Below are 26,700 nucleotides of genomic sequence, written 5' to 3'. Positions count from 1 at the left end.
CCACTGGGAGATCCATGCTATTGAGGTGGACAGAGCCAAGGTGCTCAACAAAACGATTTCCCAGTCTGCATCCAGCTTCTCTCATGTAGAGGAGACCTCATTGAGAGCAGCAGTAGATGCAGTAGACGACCCCTGCAGATTCACACATGGTGTTGCTGCACTTGAAAGGACTGTTTGAGGCCCCAAATGGCATTAAGGAAGGAGATATTGGCCCAAGTGGAGCACTTGCTGCAGTCACAGGGGTAGTTGCCGAGGGGGTAATTGGTAGGAAGGGAGGAGTGGACGAGGGAGTTACAGAGGGAGCTGTCCCTGCTGAAGATGGAGAGAAGAAGAGAAGATGTATCTGATGGTGGGATCAGTCAGAAGGTGTCAAAAATGGTGGAGGATATGTTGGATGTGGAGACTGGTGGGATGGTAGGTGAGGACAAGGGAATCCTGTTGCTATTGCACGTGGAGGGGGAGGGAAAGGGGCCAGGGCAGAAGTGCAGGTAATGGAGGATATGCAGGTGAGGACCCACTTGATGGTGGTAGAGGGGAAGCCACATTGTTTGAAGAAGGAGGATATCTCAGATGATCTGGCATGGAAGACTTCATTCTGGGAGCAGACGCAACAGGGATAGAAGAATTGAGAGAAAGGAATGGAATCCTCACAGGGGACAGGATGTGAAGAGGTGTGGTCGAGGTAGGTGTGGGAATTAGGTTTGTAAAAGAGATCTGTTGAGCGTTTGTCTCCTGAGATGGAGACTGAGAGATCGCGAAAAGGGAGAATGTTGTGAGAGATTTACTGAGTGAATTTGAGGTCAGGGTGTAAGTTGGCGACAGAATGCCATCTTGACACACAACCAGCACAGCCACATCATTGAAAAACATGCCATAATTATCGATGCCCAGACACAACAGGGTTCACTCCCAAAGTGACAGCATGGGCTATTATGATTGCAGCTTTGGTCAGGCTAAAACCATTGTAGCTGACAATATCCTAGAAACTGTCTACATCTCATCTCATCTCTCAACCTACTTCACTTTTACTGTCCAACTTGTAGTATCAGCGTGTACCTTCTATTTTTTTAAGAGACTTGGTCTCACTGTATTGAGCAGGCTGCGCTGCAGGTCTATTTGCGGACACAGTCGGTCTAGTTATGGGCACGGTGGCTTTGGCCTTGCCTGATTCACCCCTCTTCATTCAACGTGGTGACGCCTGATTGCTCTGGAGACATTATGTTGATGCCCAACTTGGTGAGGGGACCCGCTCAATACAGACCGCAGCAGCCCAGAACTCCTGATCTCAAGTGATCAGACAGCCTCAGCTTCCGAGTAGCACAGATTACAGGTGTGCGCCACCGCGCCCAGCCATTTGCCTTCTATGACCCTACATTCCCCACCTCAAACCCATCTTCTCATTGTACTTATCCAAGAACAACATCCAGAGTAACCCAGTGGAGACATTTCAACAAAGGGACTGGTTGTGTAGGCAATATTGCACTTGCATTCTCCAATTTGGATGCTGGAAATGTGTACAATTTAGAGGCTTACATTGAGATCACATCCTCACACAATGAGAGTACAAGACACCTGTGTCCGCAGGAGGGGTTAAAAATTCCACAGCTGCCAGATCATGAGTTCTGTGGTGGAAAACTCCGATAAAGATCGGAGACTTACTGATGAGCACTGATGGGTAAGCTGTTGGGCTGGTGTGTTCTTTCTACTATTTATTGGCTCACGATGGCTTTTAAATGTATTCATTTGTGCTCACACCAGCTAAATGAAGAAGGAAAGGAAAGAAATGTGGTAGAAGTGTTTATGACTAATATAGTTCTAAATGAGAATCAATGGATCATCTGAAGTGTTATTTAACACTAAGATTAGTTACCTTTTTTTATCTTTTGGCCATCTTTAAGCAAGTTATTTTAAACACCTCCGATATTGTGACTCAGCAACTACAATTCGAAATACCATTTGTTTCATTTGCATAGAAATATGACTCACAGCTAGTTCCTTGAGCCTCCTGTGATTTGACGTTGAAGAACTTTCTATACTTAATTAATTCATTACAGCACTTTAACATGCAGAGTTTTGAAGATATATCCAAGGATGTAGGGGTAGAAATTAATCCTTATCTAAAGCTCAGCACTTTCAATGAAATTTCTGTTGGAATAGAATTTCGCATCCAAAACCTATCGTAGAAATAGAACTATGCCATGTATTTCGTACCAATAATACAAGCCAAATGTCTACTCTAGAAATTGTTTTCCTGTTGTAGTATGTATAGGAAAAATATTTTTATTTTTGGGGCCAGGGCTCAATTCTACCTACAATAACTCTGCTGGATTTGAAACAAAACAGGATTCGTACCAGCAATCAGGACCAGGGTTCAAAGCCCCGCACTGTGTGTAATGAATCTTATGTGTCTTCCCGCATCTGCGTCATTTTCCCCGGAGCTCCGATTTCCTTCCACCCTTTAAAGCGTACCTGGGGTTATAGGTCATTTGGGTGTAATTGGGCAGCAGGGCTCGTGAGCTGAAAAGGCCTATTACCGTGCTGTACGTCTAAATTAAAATTAAATTAAAATAGGTGCCGATGGTTGACAATGCTTTACTGAGCTGAAGACCCTGGCTCCATGCCTTAAGATAAACGTGAAGAAGTTCAGACTGTAATATTCTTGATTCTCAGTGAGAAAGCTGAGGGTTCAAGCCCCACCTTTAGAAGCAAAGCATGTTTCTGAAGCATCTTTTGAGGTAGAAAACATCTCAGGAGCTTGACACGAATCTTTCCAAATGCAACTTTAGACTCCAAGCTCATGAGTAGGCAGATGAACAAAAGTTTAGAATAAGGTAGAACTTAAGGACCATCATAAAATAGAAAAGAAGATAAAAAGGTGGCACAAGAAACTGAAGAGGCTGGTGTGGTTATCTCCCTTAATTCTCACACAGCATCTAGACCAGAACGATCAGCAATTCTTGTCCCCCACCTTAAATACTGCTCAGCTGGGTGACTTTCTCTGACTGTTGTTTGATGAAATTAATAGATTTATTGAAATTTTAGGACTTGGGTGGTGGGGCCAGGGGAAGGGGTGAGACCTCTGCATCTGAAGGCATGACAGTCATTTGTGAAACGATTAAATTAATGGCTGATCCAGATTCCAGAAGTGGAGGAAGACAGGTATGGTCAGGGGATATTACAGAAATGGCAGGGGCTGGGTGGGTTTTTATCTGGCCTATTAATACCAAATAAATGATGAGGTTATGGGGAAGGTGAAGGATTGTGGCAGGAGAATCAGGTGGAAACACTTAATTTTTCACGTCAATCTAATCTTCCTGGTTGGTTTGTGGAGTTTGGTACCTTGCGATCTATGTGCCTTTGAAGACCAGAGGTTTGCAGGGGCTATCTGAAACAAGTCTACACTTTTGGTGTTTGAGCTTTGGAAATGAGGACCTTGTATTGGTGTCACATTTGTATCATTTGTGCAGGGTGGCACATCTAAAAATCCACCTTTTCACTGATGAAAACTCCCAACAAAGGGACTTTATTCATGAGGTAACTTTCAAAGTAGGGGAGGGGAACTCCAACAGTTTCCACCTAGAGCTTTTACCCACCACCACCCCCATCCATGTTGCAATAATAGCCAACAATATGTCACATGAAATGATCCTAAAAGGAAAATGATTGCCCACAAATTGAAATTAACATGATACATGTATTATATCCCATTTGATGAGGCAGATCTGTGGCATCTAGCTGTGGAATATACTTCACCTTTTCCTTTAGACACTTCCAGTTGTCCATCTGCATTTTTTTTAACATTTCTGGTTCCTCTCTAAGCCTCTACACAGGGCAGCTTGTTGTTTAACCCAGACTGGGTTGAGGTATTCTAGAAAGCTAAGATGCCATGTGATGATTTAGCTTCCTTCAGCAGTTCCTTGACCACCTCAGCCTTTTCATTATGCTGTGGAAAGTGACATTACATTGTCTGGTGATCAAACTGTTGGCTTTTTGAGAATCTCACCAAGTTGTTTGTTGTCCTTAGTGTACCTAAAATGAAAATAAGCATCTCAGAGATGCCACACCTTTGGGCTACAATTGGCTGTTCAATTTCTAGCATTTTCTAAGAAGTCCATCTCCCAGATAATTTTTTTCCACCTTGACTTTTTTTTTAACTCCGCCATGATCCAACTTAGACTTGATGCATTACTTTTGGTTCCTTACAAGGGAATTCCATTTCTGTTTATAGTTTCTAATTATTCCTGGCTCTTATGAGAACTGTTCTGCATGGGACAGTTGGTGGAGCAGTTAGCGCAACACCTTTATAGCGACAGTGACCAGGACTGGGGTTCGAATCCGATGCCTTCTGTAAGGAGTTTGTACGTTCTCTCCAGTTCTACATGGGCTTTCCCCGGGCACACCGATTTCCTCCCACCATTCGAAGCATACTGGGGGTGTAAATTGGGTGGCACGAACTCATGGGATTGTTACTGTGGTGTATGTCTAAATTTAAAAATTTACACTCCAAATAAAGGACAAAATTACCTCTAGTTTCTGTTAAACCTCTCCCCTGTCTCTCTCTTTCCTTATCTCTATCTCCTATCTCCTCCCTCCCTTCCCTTCCCTCTATATTCAGAGCTGCCCCCTCCCCATCACTTCCCAGCTCTCTTCTCTTCTACCCCTAACCATCTTTCACCCGTAACCTGTTAGCCCAACTCCTCCCCCTGCCCCTTCCTCCCTCCTCTCCTCTCCTCCCCCACCTTTTTATTCAAGCAACTGCCTGCTTATCACTCATACCTTGACAAAGGGTTCAGGCCCTTTACTTCCTAGAGATACTGCATGGCCTGTTGTGTTTCTCCAGCATTTTTGTCCATATTGCGCTACAAACACAGCCTCTGCAGGCTTTCCTTTTAACTTTCTTTTGTAGCTTGGTTACAGTGAACTTGGTTACCTTGGTAATCTCATCTCCTTGTGGTCTAGAAACATATGCTGTATCTCTTTCCACCACGCCTCCATGATGCACTTCAGGAACTGCATGATATAATTTATCTGATTGTCAGCTTGGCATTACTTGCACCTTTTAGACAGGCATAGCTAAAAATATCATGTCTATGTCTAGACAGGCCTAATTGTTATATTCTAGGTCTTTCAAATGTTCTCTCCAATGTTCTTAAATTTTAAAATGTAGACATACAGCACAAAACAGGCTGTCTGGTGCAAGTACCCCAGTTAACCTACCGGTACATCTACAACCCTCATATGCTTTGAAGGGTGGGAAGAAACTGGAGCACCCGGAGGAAACCCCCATCTTTGGCTTGGCTTCGCGGACGAAGATTTATGGAGGGGGTAAAAAGTCCACGTCAGCTGCAGGCTCGTTTGTGGCTGACCAGTCCGATGCGGGACAGGCAGACACGATTGCAGCGGTTGCAAGGGAAAATTGGTTGGTTGGGGTTGGGTGTTGGGTTTTTCCTCCTTTGCCTTTTGTCAGTGAGGTGGGCTCTGCGGTCTTCTTCAAAGGAGGCTGCTGCCCGCCAAACTGTGAGGCGCCAAGATGCACGGTTTGAGGCGTTATCAGCCCACTGGCGGTCGTCAATGTGGCATGCACCAAGAGATTTCTTTAGGCAGTCCTTGTACCTTTTCTTTGGTGCACCTCTGTCACGGTGGCCAGTGGAGAGCTCGCCATATAATACGATCTTGGGAAGGCGATGGTCCTCCATTCTGGAGACGTGACCCATCCAGCGCAGCTGGATCTTCAGCAGCGTGGACTCGATGCTGTCGACCTCTGCCATCTCGAGTACCTCGACGTTAGGGGTGTGAGCGCTCCAATGGATGTTGAGGATGGAGCGGAGACAACGCTGGTGGAAGCGTTCTAGGAGCCGTAGGTGGTGCCGGTAGAGGACCCATGATTCGGAGCCGAACAGGAGTGTGGGTATGACAACGGCTCTGTATACGCTTATCTTTGTGAGGTTTTTCAGTTGGTTGTTTTTCCAGACTCTTTTGTGTAGTCTTCCAAAGGCGCTATTTGCCTTGGCGAGTCTGTTGTCTATCTCATTGTCGATCCTTGCATCTGATGAAATGGTGCAGCCGAGATAGGTACAACCCTCATATGCTTTGAAGGGTGGGAAGAAACTGGAGCACCCGGAGGAAACCCCCATAGACACAGGGAGAATGTACAAACTCCTCATAGACAGCGAACCCAGGTCATTGGCGCTGCACTAGTGTTGCGCCAACTGTTGCTTCTCTACTGCTATTGGCAAGTTGAAGTAAGTTCAGTATGAATCTCTCATTAGCCCCTTTCACACTTGCAAGTGATCCCAGGAATTAGCCACCAATCAGCCTTTAAAGTGTTTAGTGAGAAAGTAAAAATCTGCTCAACACCAGCATCAGATGACGTCATCTCACGCCGAGGATTGCCAGCCTAGACCTCTAGTAGATGTCGGTGTTGCAATTAGGCAAGTGTGAAATGGATAACTACATTGTGGGATTGACATGACCCAGATTTTTGGGTGAGTGCAGGAACATGAAGGAAGAAAAGATTAAAATGAAGGTATAAACTTTGCTATGGGAAAGTTGCAGCGGGAGAGAGATAGAGAGGATATAGAGAGCAAATAGCAGACAATTTTTAAACAACGTGGGAAAATTGGTAGCACTGTAGCACACAATTTATAAAGACCGTGGGAAAAAGCAGTCGGGGACCTGACTTCCCCTCTGTGAATGCGTGAATGCTCCATGCATGCATCCATGCAGCTGGGCTTACAGCCCTTTCTTTGCCGCATGAATTCTGGGAGAGCAAGTCTGCCATCACTTTTCCCCATATTTATAAATCGTACGCAATAGTGCTACCAACTTTCCACACTATATAAATTGTGCGCTACAACGCTACCAACTTTTCAACCCTGTTTAAAAATTGCCTGCTATTGCAATTTATTGCTAGCACTTTCCCATGATCCCTTATAAAGGTTTATATAGGTGGGCACACCAACAACAGGGGCTGAAGGGCTCATACTGTGCTGTACATAAAGCTTAACTCTGTTATAATTAGGCATGATTAATTTTGTTCAAATATAAGATCATGATACATTGATCAGTTATGATGTCATGACATCATCAGTAAAAGGTAGAACAGTCCTAACCCCGGGGATGGCTCCTTGCAAGTGTGGAAGCGTTCACTGTCCTGGTTGGGACTGATCAAGTAATAAAAGCCAAACCCCCATTCCTATCGCAGGACACTGAATGGCCAGTTTAGTGGGATGCAAGTGAGAGGAGCTATTGTCAAGTGCCAAATGTCAAAGTTCATATAAAACAAAAAAAAATGCAGGATATTTAGATAGCATCCCTGGAAAAAGAAATGATTAATATTTCAGATTTTCACCCGAAGTGAAAAAGAGAAAAACAAGTTTGTTTTCAGATGCGAAGAAGGTGGGAACGAAGGGAAAATTTATGATAGGGTGAGACCAAATCTGTTAGCGAGAATGAGTAGAAAATTAGTTGGGCAGCATTTAATTAAATTTAATTAAATCAGTTTTTCATGTAGTTCACTGAAATGTTTCACTGTCAAGAGATTTGCTAAACGTCACTCATCTTTAGATGTTAGTGACTCCTTTTTAGAAATGCATGCCAATTGATTTTGCAACTCCCCACAAACTGGATACCCACAATTTTCTCGTGCACTGTCTGAATGAATCACTATAGAGATTTGTTGTTTCTCTATCTATTAGTGAATGAGGTTTCTCCATTTACAGCCTGTGTGCGTGTGTTGGGGGTGTGGGAGGAGGGGTCAATGTTTTTGCCAGCTAATCAACCAGTTTTCAAAATTGTTTTAGGACCAGAGGAGAAAGATTTAAAGGGGTTCCTTTTCCACCCAGAGGTTGGTGGGTATGTGGAATGAGCTGCCAGGAGGTGGTAGTAGTGGGACAATGACCAAGTATAAACAGCATTTGGACAGTTACATGGATGGGAAAGGTGAAGAGGTATGTTGGCCAAATGTGGGCAAATAGGATGAACTCAAATAAGCATCTTGGTCAGCATGGATGAGTTGGGCCAAAGGGTCTGTTCTGTATGAATCTACACTGTTGTTGAGGTGACAGGTTTCAAAGATCTCCCATGCTTCTGTGCTCACATGGTTCGCAACAACAATTTTTGAAAAGGAATAGAAAATTAAAGAAAGTACCTGTATATTTGGAAGACAGAAAACAGCAATTAACATGTTTAGTAATCCAATTTCCAAATGATCTCTATTTTCTGAGAGAATTGCTCAATAATTGAAGGAAAACAAATTGTTTAATGGTTGTTTTTCCTTGGATGCCTAAAGCATGCAGACACCAAAAAAGTAACAAAGTAGACACGAAGGCCACGTGGCCTGTTGTATGCCAAAGGCAAGGCTTTGCTGTTTCATTCTTAGCATAGGTTGTGACAGATTCAGCAAGAGGGGAATTTTAATGCACCCCTCTGAATTTCAAACTTCAAATATAGTTGGGTTTCAAATTAACCGTTATCCCTTGTCCCTCTGACATGATTCATTCTTTAAAATCCTGTGGGCATTATTGGCTTGGACTGTTATTTTATTAGCTTTCAAGCATGAGCAGGCAGATTTTCAAGTAACAGGAACAGAGCTTCCACTTAAAATATCTGTGTTCCAATTGCAGAATTAGTCCCAAAATAAAGCTGATAATCTTTTTCACTTTCCTGTGGCTGCATCAGTTGATATAACAATTTATGATGTGTGTTACTGTATTATTGGATGATAAATAAATTGAAATGAGTGTAAGAAAGAGTCCTTGCTGAATCAGAATATTCAGAAATAAGCACCCTGAATACCTTTCAGCCTGGAGATGAAGCATACTTTGATGCAGTTATGGTGTTTATTCTGAACTGTTCTACTACAATAACGAGGTCAGGATCAGATACCTCTGCTCATTAACCACATCCAAACTACAGACCACCTGAAACTAGAGATGGTGATCAAAGACATTGTTAATTTACATCATACATCAAGATGCTCCTTATTGACTACGGTTCGGCATTTAACATCATCATCCCTCAAAACTGATCAGCAAATTCCAAAACTTGGGAGTTAAAGTCCCTCTCCACCTACTCAGCGCACACTCTGTTCTCGCTGCTGCCATCGGGAAAGAGGTCTCGGTGCCACAAGACTCGCACCACCAGGTTCAGGAACAGCTGCTACCCCTCCACCATCAGACTCTGCAACAACAAACTCCATCAGGGATGTATTTAAGGACTCTTATTTGTGCACTTCATTGATTTTCTTTTTGGTTCTCTCTGTGTTGCACAGTCAGTTTGCTTAGATTTGTTATCAGTTTACAGTTCTTTGTTTGTTTACATGTTCACACTGTGTACAGTTTATTTTTTGCACGACCAATTAGTAAAAAAGGAATCTCAGGGATGTATGTGATGGCTTGCATTTACTCTGACAATAAATCTGAAATTTTCAATGGGCAGCTCCTGACCTGGATCACAGTCAAATACAACTTTGAATCTTGGCGTATTTAGGTTCTAGTGCTCTCTTGCTTGTCACTTTTTTGATTGGAATTATTAATGTTGTTGTTCCTTAAAACTTTACTTCTTTATATTTACATATCTTCATTCTTCAACAGGTTTTCTCCATTGTTGTATTTGCCTCTATTGTGAATGAAGGCTACATCAACAAAGACAACAACCAACTTTACTGTGTCTTCAATAAAAATGACAACGCCTGTAACTATGGCATTGCAATTGGAATCTTGGCCTTCTTCATATGCATCCTGTACCTCACCCTGGATTACTACTTCCCACAGATGAGCAGTGTAAAGGACAGGAAACATGCTGTATTGGGAGACCTGGGACTTTCAGGTAGACACACTTAAGTTCACAAAGGAGAAAGACTTCTATTTCTAATTATAAAATTACAAGCAATTCCTTATGTCCTCTTATATTTCTTTCAAAAAGTTTTTTTTTAAATTTGTAATGATGAATTTTCCAATTTTGGTGAAAACCAGAAGTATTTCCTCAAAATAAATTTGAAATATTTGTAATCTTTACCAAGCTTAAACTTGTTTGGAAGAACTTCATAAAATCTGGAGTGTGGGATTTAGAGATGAGAATTGTGCCACATGTCGATTCTGAGTATAATGAAATTGACCCATTTTTATTTTTATATTACATAAATAGCATATATAACCCAGGACTAATTCCAACCCTAATGAGTTCAAATCGGAACATGTCAAATTGGAAAACAGAACTCAGTAAAGCTGGTGTCTTGTAGGTTGTCAACAAGGCAAATTTCCAGATTGTAATAAGAATACTACCACTTCACTAATAAGTTTTATAAGTTTTATGACTCATTGGGTTGCACAAAAATTACTTCAGGTGGTCAATCACAAATTTGCATGGCAGCTAGGGAAGAACCAGAAATGTGGCCTCACTAATGCTACCCACATTCAATTAACTAATGAGGTTTACCTCATCAAGAATTCAAATTTATTCCATCATGAACTTTAGGGCAAGTTTTCCTTTGATCCTTAAGGCGATCTTCATTTTCTTTTTGAAAACCATAATTGCATTTTTGCTATCTTCCCACAAAGGACATCAGTGTAGACTTCACATTAGCCATCTGCTGAAATTAATATTAAAATTTCTCAGGAATGTGTTGCTTGACCATGTTAATCTCTATCTTTTTCTGCACAGGTGTTTTCTTTGTAATTGCTGAATATATTTGAGAACTAGTGATGTAGTACAGTGAAAGTTTATGCCCAATGTAACCCACTGGCATTAAACATCAGCAGCCCTTGAAGAAAAATTGATCATGAGGGGTTATGAATCTGAAATATTAACACTCTCTTGCTTTCTATAGATGATGCTTGATTTGCTGAATATCTCCAGTTTTTTTTAAATTTTATTTCATACAGTTCCTTATAAATTAAATGTTTGCAATATTCCCACACTCAAAAAGGATGTACACTAAATATTTATTCAGATTTCTTTATCGTCTCTGGCAGGCCTTGTTATACTCTTTTGCTTTAGGTACTAACAAAATACTTTGGGGTTTCCTTGACTTGCTAATATCTTCAGAACTCTGCCAGACTCAATGCAATATTGATCACTCAGCATATTAAGCAATATTTTATCCCTCGTGCTCCGAATTATCTTTCTCCCTCTTCAATATTTTTATTGGTTTCATCAAGTAAATGTTACATAGGTACATAATAATAAAGTATTAACAAAACATATATAATAATGAGGCCTTTGTTACATTGATAAGAATTTTTTAAAATCCTAAAAAAAAATGACTATACTTATTATCAAAAAAAAAGTCTTAGGGACAAAAACAGGCAAAGCCTGAAAAAGATATAAAAATTTAGGTAATATATCTTCTTTCTTTGGCTTGACTTCGCGGACGAAGATTTATGGAGGGGTAATGTCCACGTCAGCTGCAGGCTCGTTTGTGGCTGACAAGTCCGATGCGGGACATTCAAACGACTAATGATAAAGAAATGGGCAACCAATTTGATAATGCCCCTTTCACATGGTTGATTAAGGTGAGAACATTTTCTCTTCATAAGTTTTTCGTAATTGTTACACATAAATAGGTAAATTGATTTCTTACAATTTTAAAAGGGTTAGTATTTATTGGTGCCAAATTATTCAAGGTAAAAGCTCACTCTTATGAAGATTTAATTATAACCTGAAAATAGACTGAAGTGAGAAATTAAAGAAATCATAGAGGGTAATGAAGTTTGAAGATTAGAAATATAAAGCAATAAACCATAAGCATATAATGAAACCTTTTGGGCTCTGCCCTTCCTTAGATTCTCCAAAAGTATTAGCTAAGGGTTCTAAAGCCAGGTCAAAAAAAACAGTGGGCTTAAAGGGCATCCTTGACTTGTTCCACGTTGAAGTATAAATGGTTTAGAAATCTGAAAATTACTAACACAGGCATGAGGGGATTAATATAATAACTTCAGCCAGCCCCAAAATTAAATTTTTCTGACCCAATCAAAAGCCTTCTCTGCATCCAGAGATATCACACAATCCGAAATCTCCTTAGTAGGAGAGTACATAATATTTAACTTTAGACAGAATTTTACTGTCAACATTGAGTAAAGATATGATGAATATTTGGCTGGATTTTTGTTCTTTTTAAGAATTAGTGAAATAGAAGCCTCATAAAAAGATTGTGGCAACTTGCCAAATTTAAAAATATCAGAAAGAACTGAACATAAATAAGGTGTAAGTAATGAGGAAAAAGCCTTAGAAAATTCTCCAGGAAAACTATAAGGTCTTGGTGACTTCCCAGAATGTAGTGAACGTACAGCCTTGACAATTTCTTCATAGGTTGATCCAATTGCTTTTGATTAGCAGCAGGGAATGCAGGAATATTAAACTTATAAAAGTTATTCAATACAATATTATCCTTAGGAAAATTGGAACTGTGCAGTTCAGAATAAAATTCGTGAAAATTATTTCTAAATGATCAATTGTCATTTCACCATTAGCTTTACAAATTTCTTTCATTTGACGTTTGGCTGCAAGGCCAATAGTTTACCTGTTTTATTTCCATGTATATAAAATTGATTTTTTGCTTTTAAAAGTTGGGTTTCAATTAGATACGTTAAAACGTCATATTTGACTTTAATTTCAATATGCCGCTTATATAGAGCAGGATCTGGAGACAGAGCATATGTTTGAATCTAATTGTTTCAGTTGGTTACCTAAATCAGTTTTCTCTTGATTAGCCTTTTTCCTAATGCCTACAGTATAAGAAATGATTTGTCCCCTAATAAAAGCTTTAAAAGCATCCCATACAATAAGACTAGAAGTCTCTTTCACAATATATGTTTTCAAAAAGAGAGTAAAATCTGTTCCTCAAAAAACTTTTAAAATTCTTTATCAGATAAGATGACTTGTTTAAATTAGGAATTTTATGAGACGGGCGGTCAAGTATAAGGTCAAGCCAACAGTTTAAATTGCCACTTACTATCAAAGAGTACATATTTAAATCTGGTAAAAGAGGAAAGAGTCGTTAAAAAAATGTGTGTCTTCAGTATTAGGAGTCTAAATGTTAACAAAAACATAAAGCTTATTATATAGTTTACCAAACAGAATGAGAAAACAACCATTAGTGTAGGTGATAACCTTATGTTTAATAAACGGTATTGATTGATCGATCAGGATTGAAACTCCCCTAGATATAGCCATGAATGCTGAGTGAAATTGCTGTCCCTTCCAAAAGTTTAAAAATTGCTAGGTATCAGATACATGAAGATGAGTTTCTTGTAAGAAAATAAACTTTCTAATGTGTGAACAGATTTTTCATTGTTTAACTGGGTGGTTCAACCCAGAGACATTCCAAAATAAGACTTGTATTATACCTTAATACCTGTGGCCATCTGAGAAATTAGAAATCAGTAATTCAAAATATTTTAAAGTGATGGCTTCCCCAGTAATTAAAAGCCAACATAGCCTCACAAAAGAATCCCAATCTAACCTAACAAACCCCTCCCCTCCACCCTGTGAATCCCCTCTGCTTATGGAGAAGATCATGGACAAAACAAGAATTCCTCAAAACTTGCTGCTGGCAGTTATCCCAAAACTATGTTTAAAAGATACTCACATAGCTGCAAAGCTGTTCTGTCTACATAAAGAAACGTAATTAAGATTCCCATGAATTCAGTAATTAATTATAAAATGAAAGCATTAGTTACCCCATAAGGAAAAAAATGAGAGGTAAATCCCTCTTCCCTTATAACAAATGTAAATAGTTTAAAAAAGACTTAAAAGGACATAATAGACATTATACAAAAAAAGAGTTCCCTAAGGAATTTTTTAAAATATATAGAACAGCAGTGCAGGACCGCACATTTCCTTCTCTTACTGGGACCATATTTGATCAGAATCCTCATTTCTTTCTTCATGAGGACTTTGTTAATCAAATCTCAGCTCTGTAAAGTTGCCACTTTCCCAACTTAAAACTTTTAATGCAAAAAAATAATTAGCAGTATTCATATTCCAGTACCACTTTCACCGTTCAATATGATCATGGCTGAGCTTCTATTGCAGTACCACTTCCCACCACTATATCCTTCAATTCCCTTATTATCCAAAAATATATCAATCTCTATCTTGAATATACTCAGCAGCAGAATCTTTACAGAGAATTGCAAAGATTCAACACCATCTACTGCGAGAAAAAATTTCTTCTTATTTTTCTTCTAAATAGCCTTATCTTGGGACTGTGAACTCGACCGCCATTTCATCTATGCCCTGTCAAACCATATGAGCATTCTCATCAATGAGATTACCTATCATTCTTCTAAACACTATAGAACTCATACTTATTTTGTTTAATTCCTCTCTAGAAGACAAATGCCAACAATCTGGTAACCCTTGGTCCTTCCTGAGGGAAGGAGACCAAATGCATTGACAATCTTCCTGATACAGTCTCATTTAGGTCCTATATAAAACCATCATACAGTTCCTTTTCCCTCACAGGTGCTGCTCAACCTGCTGAGTTCCACCAGCAGTTTGTTTCTTTTACCAGATTTCAGCATTTGCACTCTCTTGTGTCTCTGATTTTTGTCACACTTTTCCATGTAATCCATTTCCAATAATGTAATCTTTTTTTTTCTTGGCCCAGATGGTGGACTGTTGATTGATGGAGGGCACACACTTCACCACCACAGACTTTACCTCAAATATGCTATAATTGTTGAAGTAGAAGGGAAGGGGTGGCAATCTGGAAAACAGTTGTCTGTTGACGTTAATAAAACAGTTTTATTCAAGTCCAACTCATTGCCCTGAATTTCATTCTTCTGTAGCTGCCAACTAAATGTTTTATCCTTTAATCAATCCGTTCATCTCATTTTTACCATTCAGCATGCATGCACTGTGGTAAATTATTTGGTTTGTGTCTTATTGTAGTTGTATTTATTGCTGTCATATGTTATGATTTGGACATGGATGATGAATAGAAGCCTTCTATTGAAGCAAGAGGTTACAACAGGAAAAACAACTGATACAAGAGGAGGTTTGTAGCATTAAGATGATGAAGATTTGGAATATTGGATTTGGGGCAAAGAGTCATTAAAAGTAAGCAAATCAGCTATGAATTTGCGAACAGACCCAATTGGCCAAATGGCCTTCTGTTTATATTTTCCATATTCATGGTCTTAATGCTGCAAACTTTCTCTTGTGTATTGTTATCTATTGATTCTAGTCACAAATGTACATAACTAGGTTCCTGTCAACATCAGCACCTTTCAAAGTTGATGATCTTTCCACATTAATGTAGATTTTGATAACTCCATTTAACAATGAGGAAATAGAAATGGTTCAGAATAGAAATAATCTCACTGTTGAAGTTTTACTAATTAGACTTCTTCAACTAATGAACATTATTTTGCAGCTTTCAATTTTTATGACTGACAACTCTAATGTTCTGTATGTTGTTAATGCCAGTGTAATAATATAATTAAGGTATCCAAGGAAGTAACTTCTTTCTACAGAGTACATTAATTAAAAAAAAAACACTTTCATTTGTTTATTTCAAAAGTACCTGTGCAGGTCTCTGAGTTGGCGAGGGTTTCAGGCTGATTATAACTGTGGGCTGGATCAGCGTTGCAGTGAGTCATTGTGGTTACATGTGGGGAAAGAACTTTGATATCTGTAGAGTCATGATTAAGTCCCATATCCTACACATTTGTTTTCGCACATTTATTGGAAAACGTTATTCTACATGTCACAGATTTGTTTAGAAAGAAAGATCTGCACTTTTGTTAAAACCACGTGGTTACCAAGATGAGTTGGCTAATTGGACACCAGATCAGCCTGTTGGTAGGAGTCAGAATATGGGGTGGAGGTTTGATAGACCTGTAAAAGTGGTGCGCCACAGGGATCAGTGCAGGGTGCCCCATTGTTTACCATTTGTACTAATGATTTAGATGAGAACACAGGAGGATTATTAACTTGCAAATGACAGTAAAGTTATTGGTATGGTGGACAGAATAGAAGATAATCTATGAATGCACAGGATCTTAGTTTGGGTTAAGTAGACTGAGGAATGGCAGATGGAGTTTAATTCAGATAAACATTTTGTTAAGTCAGACTAAGGCTCTGGAGAATGTTGTAGAAACTTAGATACCTGGGTGATAGTTATCTGAAAGTGGCAACTCAGGTAGACGGGTGAAGGTAACATTTGGTATGCTTGCTATTTATCATAAAAGGAGAAATAGCGGGAGACTTGGGCAGAAATAATAGTATTAGACCTAGCTAGTCAGCATGGATTCCTTAAAGGAAAATCATGCTTGACTAACCTTCTGGAATTTTTTGAAGATGTAACAAAGAGGGTGGACTCAGGAGAGCCAGTGGATGTTGTGTATTTGGACTTCCAGATAAGGTCCTGTACAGGAGACTAATAGGCAAAATCAAGGAGCATGGTATTGGGGGTAGGGTGCTGACACGGATAGAAAATTGGTTAAGAAATGGGAAATAAAAAAATAAACGGGTCATTTTCAGGATGGCAGGATGTGACGAGTGGGGTACCACAGGGATCGGTGTTGGGTCCTCAGTTGTTTATCATTAATGTAAATGATTTGGATGAAGGGATTATTAACAACATGAGCAAATTTACAGAAGACACTAAACTGGGTGCAGTGTAAAGGGTGAGGAGGATGTCAAGAAGATGCAGAGGGACTTGGCCAGGTTGGGGGAGTGGGCGGAGGAATGGAAGATGAAGTTCAATGTGAGCAAATGTAAGGTTATCCATTTTGGAGGCACTAATAAGAGAGCAGAATATTATTTAAATGGAGTCAAGCTAGGGAGTGGGGTAGTGCAAAGGGATCTGGGTGGGCTTGTACACTAGTCTCTAAAAGCTAGCATGCAGGTTCAGCAAGCTGTGAAGAAGGCAAATGGCATTTTGGCTTTCATAAAGAGGGGATTGGAGTATAGGAGCAGAGATGCCCTCCTGCAGTTGTACAGGGCCCTGGTGAGACCTCACCTGGAATATTGCGTCCATTTCTGGTCCCCAAATTTGAGGAAGGACATACTTGCTATAGAGGGAGTGCAGCGTAAATGTACAAGGTTAGTTTCAGAATGGCAGGATTGACATGCGCTGAAAGGATGGAAAGACTGGACTTATATGTGATGGAGTTTAGAAGGATGAGGGGAGACATGATTGAGGTACATAAGATTATCAAGGGGCTAGACAGGGTGAATTTGGATTACAAGTTCCCAATGTTGGGAGAGACTAGGACTAGAGGGCATAGTTTAAGAATACAGGGAAGGCCCTTTAGGACGGAGAAGAGGAGAATTTTTTTTACCCAGAGAAGTGTGGATCTGTGGAATGCTTTGCCGCATAGGGTGGTAGGGGCAGATTCACTGGATATGTTAAAAAGGGAGTTAGATAAGGCTCTTGTGGGCAGAGGAGATAAGGGTTATGGGGATAAGGCTGGGAATGGGTACTGACAGAGAATGATCAGCCAGGATCTGAAAAATGGTGGTGCTAGCTCGACGGGCCAATTGGCCTACTCTAGCACCTACTGTCTATTGTCTATCAGTCAGGACACTGAGTACAGAAGTTAGGATGTCACGGTAAAGCTAAAGCTATACAAGTCATTGGTAAGGCTACATTCGGAATACTGTGTGCAGTTCTAGTTGTGTTGATATAGAAAGAATGTCATTAAACTGGAAAAGGTGGAAAGATTCATATGGGAATTATCTCGATGACAAGGAAACACTGGATAAGATGGAACTTTTTTCACGGTGTAGGAGACTGAGGTGGCGGGGAGGAATAAACTTTATAGTGTCATATAGAAACATGAGTGGCATAAATAAGGTGAGGTCCATTTTTTCCCCACAAAGTTAAGAGAGTAGAGGAAATAGGTTTAAGTTGAGAGCCGAGAGATTTAAAAGGATCCTGATGGGCAACCTTTTTATAGAGAAGGTGGTCTATATATGGAACAAGCTGCCAGAGGAAGCTGTAGAAGTGGCTACAATTATGACATTTGGAAGCTATTTGGATAGGTATATGGATAAGGAAGGTTTAGAGGGATATGGACCAAACCAGGGGAATCTCTTGCAGTTGAGAAGCAATATTTCAACTAAAGTTGGAATCAGGAATGGCTCTTAATAAGGTTGTACATGAGCAAGGTACAAGGACTGCCTAAAGAAATCTCTTGGTGCCTGCCACATTGACCCCTGCCAGTGGGCTGATCTCGCCTCAAACCGTGCATCTTGGCGCCTCACAGTTCGGCGGGCAGCAACCTCCTTTGAAGAAGACCGCAGAGCCCACCTCACTGACAAAAGACAAAGGAGGAAAAACCCAACACCCAACCCCAACCCACCAATTTTCCCCTGCAACCGCGTCTGCCTGTCCCGCATCGGACTTGTCAGCCACAAACGAGCCTGCAGCTGACGTGGACATTATCCCTCCATAAATCTTCGTCCGCGAAGCCAAGCCAAAGAAAGAAGAAAGACATGAGCAAGGTACATCGAATGATCAGAATACTTAGAATCATACACCAACTAACGTCAATGCATAAAAGGGAAAGGGGAAAAAGAAATATATTAAGGGGAGGCCACTCTGAAAGGGGTTGTGTGGTCTGTGGCTGTTCCTTGGATGCCTAATTTCAACTCATCTGCCAGGAATTTTAATGACCCAAAGACTGGCATATACTTACAAATACCAGCAACAACTATTCAGAGGAATTGTTCACACTCTTCATTTGTGTCTTTCCCTTTTAAGGTGGATTGCTTGATGTTTATGAGGTAAGAGTTAAAGGAAAATTTCAAGTTAAATGAATTTGACAGAGAAATAAATTCATTTTAAAATATGGAACTGTCATTTACTAAAAACCACATGAAGGATTGTATTTCAATTATTGATAAAGAGAAGAAAAAGCCATTTATAGGTCATTTGAAGATTTGAGGATTAATCAAATCAAATGTAATTTTTTTCTGGTATATATCAAATAATATTAGAAAATGTTTAACCATTTCATTTTGGGTTGAAAATTAATCTCAATTAACACACTATATTAATGCAAAGACAAATTAAATTACTCATAATCGTATCAGTTTAACAAAATGGTCTGGAATCCCCCCCATCAGCAGTTTAACCATACACATTTGACACCAATCTGCTCTTATGTACATCCCCAAACAAGAATTTCCTTCATGAAGCCTCAATGGATGCATCTGAGAAGGGGCACCAGATAGAAATAGTCCCACCCACAAACCACTTCTTCCAACTCTTTAAAAAGATTAGAAAATAATTAAACCATTTAAACATGCAAATATTATTATTTGTTTAAAACTTTTAAGCAATTAAAATTATTACTTGAAAATAATGAATTAATGACATTCCATTAATGCTTTAAAATATAATTTAAAGATGCTTTCTGGATATACAACATTTTATTTAAAATTTACTTTCACCCATATGTAATGAAAGAAAGTAAACGTAAATGATTCATTCTTCTTTGACACAGGAATTACAGAATCAACAGCTTTTTTTTAGAAAGTTGATCTGTGAAGTAATAATCTGACTTGTCAAGTTCCTGATTGATAGGGATACCACGCATTTGTTACACGGAGCAGGAATTTGCTTCTTAGTCATGTTTCCAATCTTCCCATGTGCTGCCTCAGTATTGCACGTACCAGGGTGTGGTATGGACCCCATGAATCTGAAATGAGAGGCTAGGTATGTGTTGATGGAAGTTAGATGGAGCAGATTTGGATGAGGACTGTGTACAACATAAATGCGAGTACAGGACTGGGGCTGAGAGGCTTGTTTCTATGTTGTACACAAATTGTGTTGATGTCTATTCTGAGAACTGGAGTATGTTGAAGTAAATTCTTCTCCATCAAAAGAAATTGCTTAATTCATATTATTTCCATAATGTAGAATATAAATACTTGCTGCATTCTGCAAAAATCCTTCAGTAACCTTGAAACATAGCCAGATGTGACTGAAATAATTAAAGAGAATTTCAGTAAGTTGAATTGAGTCATTTGATTTCTATTTTCCTAGTGTGTGCCTTTGTGTAAATCCTGGTACAAATTGCTGCACTCAGGCAAATAATAGGGGGATGGGGTGAGCCAAGCAGGAAGGAGCTGAGCACATCTGGCAGCATCTGGAAATCTGCTAATGAACGAAGAAATGTGCCACTGTTCTCCTGACTCTGTATTAAAGTAGATATAACAAAAAAATGTGGAGGCCAAAAATAATCCAGTGGGTCCAACCGACATAGACTGCAGTGCATTAAAAATAGATATGATTTATTCAGAATAATATTTATAACTCATGGTTTTAGAATTTTCACTTCCTTTTATACTTGCTTGTTTGGAAGCAAAATACTTTTGTTAACTCTGTACAACCATCACTGCTATTTAAAAAGAATAAAAAAACCTTATTAACTGGTTATGAAAAGAACCTGTAGTTATGGCAATTTTACTCACAATGACAAAGGAGCAAGGTTGATCATGCAGAATGAGTCCCTCTTCAACAAAAGAAAGGGTTCAATTTTTTTTCACACCATGAACCATACTGACCAAAATACACACAAACATTTCCCTCTTGAATATACACAGTGTCATTTTCTCCCCTTTTTCCCCCCTCCCTTCCCTCCCTCCTTCACCATTAAACAATGTCATCACACAATGAAAATAAACAAGAAATTTGTGTCATCTACTTTTACACACTGGGTCAGTTCATTTCATCTTCTTCTCCTTCTGGCATTTTAGGTGGTGGAGGTCCGCGGTGGGACCTCTCTGTTGTGTTCCATGTACGGTTCCCAAATTTGTTCGAATACTGTGATGTTATTTCTTAAATTATGTTATTTTTTCCAATAGAATACATTTATTAATTTCTATGTACCATTGCTGTATTCTCAGGCTATCATCTCATTTCCAGGTTGATATAATACATTTTTTTGCTACAGCTAAGGCTATCATAATAAATCTTTTTTGTGCTCCATCCAAATCGAGTCCAAGTTCTTTACTTCTTATATTACTTAGAAGAAAGATCTCTGGATTTTTTGGTATGTTGCTTTTTGTGATTTTATTTAATACCTGGTTTAGATCTTCTCAAAACTTTTCCACTTTCTCACATGCCCAAATTGCATGTACTGTTGTTCCCATTTCCTTCTTACAGCGAAAACATCTGTCTGATACTGTTGGGTCCCATTTATTTAACTTTTGGGGCGTGGTGTATACCGTGTGTAACCAATTATATTGTGTCATGCGTAACCTCGTGTTTATTGAATTTCTCATAGTTCCGGAGCATAGCTTTTCCCATATTTCATTCTTTATCTTTATGTTTAGATCTTGTTCCCATTTTTGATTAGGTTTACAGCTTGTTTTCTCGTTCTCTTTTACTTGCAGTTTGATGTATATGTTTGTTATAAATCTTTTAATTATCATTGTGTCTGTAATCACATATTCAAAATTGCTTCCTTCTGGTAACCTCAGGCTGCTTCCCAATTTGTCCTTCAAGTAGGCTTTCAGTTGATAGTATGCAAACATTGTACTGTGAGTTATTCCATATTTGTACTTCATTTGTTCAAATGATAATAAATTATTTCCCAAAAAACAATTTTCTATTCTTTTGATCCCTTTTCTCTCCCATTCTCTAAAGGAAAGGTTATCCATTGTGAAAGGGATTAGTTGATTTTGTGTCAATATTAATTTTGGTAGTTGATAATTTGTTCTATTCCTTTCTACGTGAATCTTCTTCCAAATGTTGAGTAGATGGTGCAGTACTGGTGAATTCCAATGTTGCACCAGCTTTTCATCCCACTTATATAGTATATATTCAGGTACCTTCTCCTCTATTTTATCTAGCTCTAATCTGGTCCAATCTGGTTTTTCCCTTGTTTGATAAAAATCTGATAGGTATCTTAATTGTGCTGCTCTATAATAATTCTTAAAAGCCCCCTTGTTTGTACCATTCTGTTAATTTATCTAGTGCTATCCTCGGTTTCCCCCCTTTCCATAAGAATTTTCTTATTATTTTCTTTAGCTCCTTGAAGAATTTCTCTGTTAGGTGAATTGGTAACAATTGAAATAGGTATTGTATCCTTGGGAAAATATTCTTTTTAATACAATTTACCCTTCCTATCAGTGTTAGTGGTAAGTCTTTCCAATGCTCTAAGTCGTCTTGTAATTTCTTCATTAATGGCTGATAATTTAGTTTGTATAGATGACCTAGATTATTATCTAGTTGTATACCTAGGTATCAAATAGCTTGTGTTTGCTATCTAAATGGTGATTCTTTCTTAAACTTTGTGAAATCCACATTATTCATTGGCATTGCTTCACTTTTATTTGTGTTGATCTTGTACCCCGATACTTCTCCATATTCCTTCAATTTCTTATGTAATTCTTTTATTGATATTTCTGGTTCTGTTAAGTATACTATGATGTCATCTCCAAATAGGCTGATTTTATATTTCCTTCTCTTTTATTTTTATCCCTCTTATTTTATTTTCTGTTCTTATCAGTTCTGCCAGTGGTTCTATAGCTAATGCAAACAGTGGACATCCCTGCCTAGTTGATCTGCTTAATTTAAATTGGTTTGATATATATCCATTTACTGTCACCTTCACCAATGGTCCCTTATATAATGCTTTAATCCAATTAATATATTTGTCTGGTAGGTTGAACCTCTGTAGTACTTTGAATAAATAATTCCATTCTACTCTGTCAAAGGCTTTCTCTGCGTCTAAAGCAACCACCACTGTTGGCATCTTGTTTCCTTGTACTGCATGGATTAAGTTAATGAACTTACAGATATTGTCTGTTGTTCGACTTTTCTTAATAAATCCAGTTTGACCTAGTTTTACTAGTTTTGGTACACAGCCGGCCAATCTGTTTGCTAATAGTTTAGCTATTATCTTATAATCTGTGTTAAGTAGAGATTTTGGTCTATACGATGCTGGTGTTAGTGGATCTTTCCCCATCTTTGGTATTACTGTAATTATTGCTGTTTTGCATGAATCTGGCATGTTTTGTGTTTCTTCAATCTGGTTCATTACTTCCAAGAGAGGAGGAATTAATAAGTCTTTAAATGTTTTATAGAATTCTATTGGGAGTCCATCCTCTCCAGGCATTTTATTGTTTGGTAGTTTTTTTTTAATATATCCTGTATTTCCTCTATTTCAAATGGTTTTATAAGTTTCTTTTGCTCCTCCTCTTGCAATTTTGGTAGTTCAATTTTAGCTAGAAATTCATCTATTTTGTCTTCTTTCCCTTCATTCTCAGTTCGATATAGTTACTCGTAGAATTCCCTGAAGTTTTCGTTGATCTCCGTTGGGTTATATGTCATTTGTTTATCCTTTTTCCTTGATGCCAATACCGTTCTTTTAGTTTGTTCTGTCTTAAGCTGCCAAGCTAGTATTTTGTGCATTTTTTCTCCTAGCTCATAATACTTCTGTTTTGTCTTCATTATGTTCTTCTCTACCTTATATGTTTGTAGTGTTTCATATTTTATTTTTTTGTCCGCTAATTTTCTTCTTTTTGTTGTATCTTCCTTTATTGCTAATTCTTTTTCTGTACTTGCTATTTCCCTTTCCAACTGTTCTATTTCCCGATTGTAGTCCTTCTTCATCTTAGTTACTTAACTTATTATCTGCCCTCTGATTAACGCTTTCATTGCATCCCATGATATAAACTTATCTTTCACTGATTCCGTATTTATTTCAAAGTAGATTTTAATTTGTCGCTCAATGAATTCTCTAAAATCCTGTCTTCTAAGAGGCATGGAGTTTAATCTCCACCTATACGTTCTCGGTGGGATGTCCTCCAGTTCTATTGCTAATAACAGGGGTGAGTGATCCGATAACAATCTAGCTTTATATTCCGTTTTCCTAACTCTCCCTTGGATGTGGGCTGACAACAGGAACAGGTCTATCCTTGAGTATGTTTTATGTCTACCCGAATAACATGAGTATTCCTTCTCCTTTGGGTGTTGTCTCCTCCATATATCCAAAAGTTGCATTTCCTGCATCGATTTAACTATAAATTTGGTTACTTTGTTCTTTCTGCTAGTCTTTTTTCCAGTTTTATCCATCTTTGTGTCCAAATTAAGGTTAAAGTCCCCTCCTAACAGTATATTCCCCTGTGTATCTGCAATCTTCAAAAAGATATCTTGCATAAATTTTTGATCCTCTTCATTAGGTGCATTTACATTGGGCAAATTCCAAAATTCTGAATATATCTGACACTTTAACATTACATACCTCCCTGCTGGATCTATTATTTCCTCCTCTATTTTGATTGGTACATTTTTATTGATTAATATAGCTACTCCTCTGGCTTTTGAATTATATGATGCTGCCATTAAGTGCCCTACCCAGTCTCTCCTTAATTTCTTGTGTTCCACTTCAGTTAGATGTATTTCTTGCATGAATGCTATATCAATTTTTTCTTTCTTCAGTAAATTTAACAGCCTCTTCCTTTTGATTTGGTTATGTATTCCATTAATATTTAAAGTCATATAGTTCAACATGGCCATTTCATACTTTGTTTACCTTTCCTTTCCGCTTCCGCATCACCACCTTTCCTCCTTTTCTTTTTTTGAACACACTGTAAGACAACACTTCTAAAACATAAAATATTTCCACTATTCCCACATCTAAAATTCCCTTAACCCCAAATGTCCCCCTCCTCTCTGAGTTGCCCCTTGTCCCTTGTCGAGCAACCACATCTCCCCTCTCCATTTGGATTGCGAACCCGCTCGCAAGCATCAACTGATTTCGCAGTGACTGTTATTCTCTCCCACCCATCCCCCTCCAGAAAAGACTTTTATCTTCACATATAACAAAGCCCCCTCTCTTAATTCCCCCCTTACTTCCTTTCTTCCCCTTCTTAGTTATACTTATACTTTCTTCTTCTTTATATGAAGTTTTTCGTCATTCTTGTTCTTGTTACATCTCTTCATCTCTCTGTCTGTTTTGCAGGCATTCTGCAAATTCTCGTGCTTTCTCCAGATCCGAGAACAGTCTGGTTTGCTGCCCCGGGATAAGTATTTTAAGCACCGCTGGATATCTTAACATAAATTTATAGCCTTTCTTCCATAGGATCGATTTTGCTGCGTTAAACTCCTTCATCTTCTTCAGGAGCTCAAAACTTTTGTCTGGGTAGAAAAAAAATTTTTGACCTTTGCATTCCAGTGGCTTTTTGTATTCTCTTATATTTTTTCATTGCCTTCTCCAATATATTTTCTCTTGTTGTATATCTCAGGAATTTTACTCGAATGGATCTTGGTTTTTGTTGTGGCTGTGGTTTAGGGGCTAATGTTCTGTGTGCCCTTTCTATTTCCATTCCTTCCTGTAATTCTGGCATTCCTAGGACCCTGGGGATCCATTCTTTTATAAATTCTTTCATATCTTTGCCTTCTTCATCTTCCTTAAGGCCCACTATCTTTATATTGTTTCTCCTATTATAGTTTTCCATTATATCCAACTTCTGAGCTAACAACTCCTGTGTTTCTTTAACTTTTTTTATCAGATTCTTCCAATTTCCTTTTTAAGTCGTCCACTTCCATTTCTATGGCTGTTTCTCATTCTTCCACCTTGTCTACTCTTTTCCCTATTTCTGTCATTGCCATCTCTAATCTACTCACTTTTTCTTCTGTACCTTTTATTCTTCTTTTTATTTCATTAAATTCTCATGTCTGCCATTCTTTTACTGCTTACATATATTCTTCAAAAAATTTCCTATCTATGTATAGTCCATTCCCTTTATCTTCTATTTCTCTGTGCAGAGCTTGATGTTCTCCCTCCTCTTCCCCTGTGTCCACTCCAGGACCTGTGTCCTCTACCTCTCTTCCTTGTATCTGTGTCTCTTCTGACTTTCTTGTTGGGCTGTTTGTCTCAGTTTGCTGGGTATTTTTTTGGTGTCTTTTAATGGTGTCTTGATGTTGGTTCTCTTCCTCTGGGCTGGTCATCTGTTGAGTCTCTGATTGCCTTTTTTCATTCTCCTCCCTCTTGTTCCCGTTATTTTCTGTATGTTCCCGCTGGGAGCCCTGCTGTTGGGTCTTCCACTCCACAACTGGTCCCCCCTCCCGTCGGTGTTGTCTTTGTCGTGCGCATCGCGCACCTCTGTTTGGCTCCGTGAGCCATCCTTGTAGTCCTGCACTCGGTGGGTCGCGACCCTTTGGGGTTTCCACTGACCTCAGGGAGTGAGCTCCTCTCTCCAAGGCAGGTCCCTGCTTCTTCGTACAGGTAAGGCCTTCACCTTTCTCTTCCGACGTCTTTCCTTCTTTTCTTCCCATTGTTTTTGACTTTTCTTTCTTTGGTGCTATTTTCTCCACATCTTTAATTTTAAAAAGGGTTAATTTTCAGCCAGTTGTGGGAAGGGGGTCAGAGGAAACAATGGATTGTGTTCGCCAAAATAACCCAATGTTTAAAGTAATATCTTGTTTTGCCTAGAAATTCATCCTTAGCTAATATAATGTAGATTGTACATCTATTTCTGAAAATTTTGTTCCATTAACTTGAAAAACATTTCCTCAAAAATAGTGAGATTAAACAAGAAAGTCTGTAGATGCTGTGATTGTAGTGCTGTGGAAACTTAGCAGAGCAAGCAATGTCCACAGAAGGCAAATACATTTTGGGCCTGAGCAAAAAGCAGCCAGGCACCTGAATAGAAATATGGGGGGGGGTGGGGGGGGGAAGAGAAGAAGGGGTATAGAGAGGAGCACAGGCTAACAGGTAGGCAGAACAGAAA

The 26,700-nt window shown here is 38.9% G+C and overlaps 1 protein-coding gene across 3 annotated transcripts in view; it reads left to right on the top strand.

Annotated features, from left to right (window-relative positions):
• Positions 1-26,700, top strand: part of syngr3a (synaptogyrin 3a) — a 64,356-nt gene that overhangs the window by 21,039 nt on the left and 16,617 nt on the right. For all 3 annotated transcript variants that reach the window (XM_069906401.1, XM_069906400.1, XM_069906399.1), the window contains exon 2: positions 9,594-9,828. In XM_069906401.1, coding sequence (XP_069762502.1) covers positions 9,594-9,828 — 235 coding nt within the window. The remainder of the gene's footprint in view (positions 1-9,593; positions 9,829-26,700) is intronic.

Source organism: Narcine bancroftii, chromosome 12, assembly GCF_036971445.1.
Source record: "Narcine bancroftii isolate sNarBan1 chromosome 12, sNarBan1.hap1, whole genome shotgun sequence".
In the NCBI taxonomy this organism is placed as follows: Eukaryota; Metazoa; Chordata; class Chondrichthyes; order Torpediniformes; family Narcinidae; genus Narcine; species Narcine bancroftii.
Note: the sequence above shows the minus strand (reverse complement) of the source record. Positions and strands in the feature narration are given on the sequence as shown.